The sequence below is a fragment of the Callorhinus ursinus genome, unplaced genomic scaffold, assembly GCF_003265705.2.
Source record: "Callorhinus ursinus isolate GAN/ISIS: 27379988/994484 unplaced genomic scaffold, GSC_fseal_2.0 scaffold20, whole genome shotgun sequence".
NCBI lineage: Eukaryota > Metazoa > Chordata > Mammalia > Carnivora > Otariidae > Callorhinus > Callorhinus ursinus.
Window position 1 is genome coordinate 32,135,254 of NW_027397082.1, and position 5,607 is coordinate 32,140,860.

The 5,607-nt window shown below is 40.3% G+C and overlaps 1 protein-coding gene across 5 annotated transcripts in view; it reads left to right on the forward strand.

Moving 5' to 3' along the window:
- VSTM4 (V-set and transmembrane domain containing 4) overlaps positions 1-5,275 on the forward strand; it is a 124,593-nt gene extending 119,318 nt beyond the window's left edge. For 4 of the 5 annotated variants that reach the window (XM_025880398.2, XM_025880395.2, XM_073904511.1 and 1 more), the window contains one exon: positions 3,865-5,275. In XM_025880398.2, coding sequence (XP_025736183.1) covers positions 3,865-3,990 — 126 coding nt within the window. In that variant the 3' untranslated portion in view covers positions 3,991-5,275. The other variant, XM_025880396.2, reaches the window with a different exon arrangement.
- Positions 5,276-5,607: the final 332 nt, after the last annotated feature.

Genomic DNA, 5,607 nt, shown 5'->3' on the forward strand with positions numbered 1-5,607 from the left:
GCCCCTCCCCTTTTATATTTTTGATGTCACAAATGATCTCTTTGTAGGGGTGCCTGGGTGGCTCAGTCGTTAGACCTCTGCCTTCGGCTCAGGTCATGATCCCAGGGTCCTGGGATCGAGCCCCGCATCGGGCTCCCTGCTCAGTGGGAAGCCTGCTTCGCTTCTCCCTCTCCCACTCCGCCTACTTATGTTCCCTCTCTCTGTGTCTCTCTCTCCGTCAAATAAATAAATAAAATCTTAAAAAAAAAACCCAAAATTAAAAAAAAACAAATGATCTCTTTTTATACTTTGATTTTGTTACCAAGTTGTAGTAACAGTAGTTATCTTTAATGCTCTTTTCCTTTAACCTTCATGCTGTAGTTAAGAGGTTAATAAACTATTTTAAAGAAGAGTTATCGTATTCTAATTCTATGTATTGCCTTAATCAGAGTTTTGTTTACTTTCATCTTTTCATTTCGGCTTGAGGAGCTCCTTTCAACATTTCTTGTAGGGCAGGTCTAGTGGTGGTGAACTCTCTCAGCTTTTGTTTGTCTGGGAAAACCTTTATTTCTCCTTCATTTCTGAAGGATAACTTTGCCAGATATTCTTGGCTGACAGTTTTTATCTTTTACTACTTTGAATATGTCATTCTTCTCCCTCTTGGCCTGTGAAGTTTCTGCTGAGAAATCTGCAGATAGCCTAACCAGGGGTACTTTTGTAGGTTACTGTCTTTTTTCCCCCTTCACTGTCTTTAAAATTCTTCCTTTATTGTTGACTTTTGACAGTTTTAATGTAATGTGTCTTGGAGAGGGTCTTTTTGCATTGAGATAATAAGGTGTTCTATTAGCTTTGTGGATTTATATATCCCGTTCCTTCCCCAGGAGTGGGAAGTTCTCAGCTCTTCTTTCTTTAAATAGGCTCTCTTCCCTTCCCCTCTCTCCTCCTTCTGGGATACCCATTATTCTTATGCTGGCTTTTCTAATAGAATCAGATGATTCACATGGTTTCTTCCACTATTTAAACATTTCAGTTCTCTCTTCTTTTCCACCAGAATCATTTCTATTTTTCTGTCCTTGAGCTCACCAATTCTCTCTTCCATATAGATCTGCTGTATTTCCAGTACATTCTAATGCGTTCTTCATCTCATTTATTGAGTTCTTCAGCTCCAGAATTTCTATTTGGTCCTGTTCTAGAATTTCAGTCTCTTTGGTAAAGTATTCCTTCTGTTTATTAGTTTTATTGCTGAGATCACTGCATCATCTTCTTGAGTTTTCCTGTGGCTTGTTGAACTTCTTTACGACAAGTGTTTTAAATTATCAATTAGGTTACAATATTCCATGTCTTTGGTTGCTGGAAAATTGTCATTTTATTTTTGTGATATCATGTTACTGTGGTTGTTTTCATATTACTGTTTTCATATTTCATACAACTGTGGTTGTTTTCATATCACAGTAATATGAACTCCTCATGGCGTTTGAGGAGAAGTGGTTCTGCCACTGCATTTGAAGTAGTGAACACCTTCTTTTAAAATGTAGGCAAGGTTTTGTTTACTTTGATTCTAACCATTCAACAGGTTGGTAGTTAGGAGCCTTCCTTTTGTTTTCCAGAAGGTGGCGCTATAGCACAAGTTTTTGGCTTCTATGTTAAGGGCTCTGACAGGCTGTTCAGGTTGGGAGCACTATGCATTTAAAAAAAAGCAAAAGGTGGGGCAGAGCAGGGGTGAGTAGGGAAGGTGTATGTATACTCAGTGCTTGGGGTTTTGGGTGTGCCCACTGCTCCGTAGGGGGATCCTGAAGTGGGGATGGTCCTCTTTCAGTCTCTTTTCCTCTCCCCCATCCCTGTGGTCTCCTCAGAGAGAGCAACTGGTCCCTCCAGCTGTGCAGCACATAGCCAGGCCGACCACCACTCACTCACTGCCTTCACCCTCCACCTCCTCTGCCAGAAAGGTGGTGCTGGCTGGTTGCTGAAGCAGCCCACACCTTCTCTGCCACCACAGCCCATGCCACTGCTGGCTCCGTCACCACCACCACCCTCCCTCTGTAGTCCCGTCCACCCACCTTAGGTGCCCAGATGGTCAGATCTCTTGGCTGTCCTGGTATGCTGTGCAGAGGTGTTTTTCTTTTTGGTTATGGATGTCCAGTTAGTTAGTTGTACATGGAAGGGGAGAGAAGAAAGGAATGACTCCTGTTGGTGTGATTCTGACGTCACTCCATAGTAATCCACCAATTATTCTTTATTTTAATTATGTTCCTTAATCATGGCAGGAAAATATACACCTCTGCCTCCTTCATTCAAAAGTTGTTTTTAACAAAAACATTTCTTTTTAATTTTACTAAATACCTTTCCAGCATCTATAGAGATAACTGTATTGTTGTTTGCCTCTATGGCTATTGTGGATTGTATTGGTAGATTTTTCTAATATTGAACCGTCTTTGCATTCCTGGAACACAGTTATCTGCCTTTTAATGTGCTTCCTCATTCTGAGTTAAATCTGATTTAAAATTTACATTAATAGATTGTTTTAAGATCCGTGAAGTTTTTCTTTTTCTTTTAATGTTCTGGATCAGTTTAATTACACTGGATTTATCTTTTCCTTAAAGGAATTTCTCATAGAAAGTTTCCTATAAAGCTGCCTGGGCCTGGTGTTCTTGAGAAAGAGCTCTTTGACAGTATTTCCTCCCTCCCTCCTTCCCTTCTTTTCTTTTCCTTTTCTTTCTTTTTTTGATGATAATTAGTACATTCATATTTTCTGGAGTTAATGTTTATAATTATATTTTTGGAACATTACCCATTTTATCCTGTATTTTGAAATTTGGGGCAATGAGTTGAGCAAAGTCGTTTTTTTTTTTAATTAAAAAAATTTATTTACATTATATCCCCTTCCTCATTTCCTATGTTAGTCATTTGGGCTTTTTTCCCATTTTATCTTAATTTATTTTTCAGTTTATTTGTTTTATGGTGTCTTCCAAGCACAAGCTTTTGGGTATTTTTATAATTCTACTATTGTTCTGCTTTCTGATTCATACAGTCTGGTTTTAATTTTATTGGTTTTTCTTTCTACTTTTTTTTTCACTTATTTTGTTCTTTTCTAACTTCTTTAATTGGGTGCTTGATCCATTTAATTCATATTATTAATATAAATATTTAAGACTGTGATTTTTCTGTGGGTACTGCATTCTTTGGGTTCTAGCAAGTAATATTTTCTTTTTCATCATTATCAAGATATTCCAGAGCTTTAGTTTTGTATAGGTTAAGTCATTCAAGGAGATGTCTAGATGGTATTCTAATTTTGTTATTAATTTCTAGAATTTTTTGTTTCTCTCTCTCTCATTTATTTATTTTTTCCTTTCGATCAAAAAATGTTAGTGGGACACCTGGGTAGCTCAGTTGGTTAAGCATCTGACTCTTGTTTTCTGTTTAGATCATGATCTTAGGGTCATGGGATTGAGCCCTGAGTTGGGCTCCATACTTAGTGGGGAGTCTGCTTAAGATTCTCTCCCTCTGCCCCTCCCCCCTCTCGTGCTCACTCTTTCTCTCTCTCTCAAATAAATAAATAAAATCTTTTTTTAAAAAAGAGAGAAACTGTCAACATTATTTTAAGAATTAAAGTTTATTTTGTGGCCTCATGTTTAATCATTTTTTGTTAGTGTTCTATGTCAACTTAAGAATAAATCATGATGTCTCTTTGCAGGGCATAGTGTTCTTTAGAAGACAATGAGATCTGTATTATTATGTTATTTAGGTTTTATCTACCCTTGGAAAATTTGTGTCCACCTGTTCCCCCTTGGATCCTCAGAATGCAGTGAAAATGCACGCCCGATGAATGAAGGTATGGTGTGGAACTCTCTGTGGTCAGCTCGAGTTGTGTTGTGTTCTGTCTTCTAGCCGAAGATTGCCGAGGAGAACCTGACCTACGCTGAGTTGGAGCTGGTCAAACCCCACCGGGCTGCCAAAGGCCTCCCCACCAGCACTGTCTACGCCCAGATCCTCTTTGAGGAGAACAAGTTGTAACGTGGCGTCCTCTTCTGTGGTCGTATTTAATGCCTGCCACCCCAGTTATTTATGATATCTTGGAAACAAAATCCTTATTTTTGTATTTTACCTCGTGCCTTCTGTGTGGTGAGGAGCCCTTTTCCAGCGGCGTCCCAGGGGCCTTCGAGGAGAGGTATGACACACGAGGTACAAGGCTCCTCTCCGTCAAAGAGTAGGGTCCACAGCCCTTGGACGAATGTCCCGGGACAGGATGTGTCTGGGTCTGAGCCCTGAGCAGTGTGAACTCTGATTCTGAGAGCACCCAAGGAGATTTTCTGCTGAGCCAAACCTCTTCATGTTTTCTTCTCCTTTCTTTGGGTTTTAATCTTTTTAAAATCTTATTTTAATCTTCTGCTCTTCCTGTATTTGTGATACTAAGCTCATAGTATATAGCTAGAGGAAATGCCATTATAGGCCAAAGTGTGAGATGGTAGATATGTACTAATTGGTTTTTCAAAAGGTCAGAGAACATTTCTAGGGCACCTCGATCAGAGCAAACTGCTTATTGCAAATGGTCACTCAAGATAGCATCTCTTGTTTTAAATAGATGCACTGACCCTGGTGACTTTAAGGGCAGAGGCAGATTGTGGGGAACTTTGATGTCTAAGCTAACAGTCCACTGTCTCTAGATACGCCAGTGCCCATTTCTCCACCTGTGATCACCCAAGGATGCGGGGCGAGTAGCATACCATTCTAAAGGACACCTCCCCCTTCAGCACGGTGGGCTTATATTGCTATAGAAACTCATATTCTCCAGAAAGTTCTTACTCACTGTTTTCCAAAGGAGCAAGGGAGGGAGCTAGCCATCGATGGACACACTGGAGGAAATGGGCCTCTTGGAAGTGTGCCGAGGTTACCAGCTCTGATTGAATGTCCACTCCTGTGTGAGCAGAGTTTTTTTGCCTGATTCCACTGGGGTAGCAGAGTAGGACGTGGCAAGCCGAGCTGGAAAAATGTGTTTTAAAGACCCTACTGTTGTAAAGTGCCTCTCCCAACTCGACTTCACGTGTGATTTCTCGTGTGTTTGGGTTGGGCTCAGGCAGGGATGCGGGGCAAATATATCTGTGCTGAAGTTGCCCTGTGTGGACTGATGCAACATCCAGGATCTACCTGAAGATGGAGACCTTCTAGAAGAGAGACATCCTGTCGACTGTGTTAAGGACACTTTTTGTGTGGGTGTGCTCTGGGCAGTTATTTACTGCACACTGCAGAAATTGTTTGGCTTTGTAATGGATCATGTATATACGGTAAATTATATATTTTAAACACAGCCTTGAGTGTGAGTTGTGCTCCTCTGTATAGCCATGTGCACTCGGTCAAGTTTCTTATTCCCTAATTATCTCAGACTCATGTTTATTTTAAGGTGACTTAACCTGTCATAGAATTCTTGTAACGGGAAAACAAATACTGCGAGATTCTGGATACTATACGTTGCTTCACAGTACACTGTGTTAACATTCGTGCGACAGCCAGTACTTATCTTCAGAATGAAAACTTCTTTACAGTGTAAGGCTCTCATTACAATAGCTTCAAAAAGCAAATGTTTGTCCATGAACTTAGCTCTACAGTGACACTCCCAAAGACCAATGATAGCTT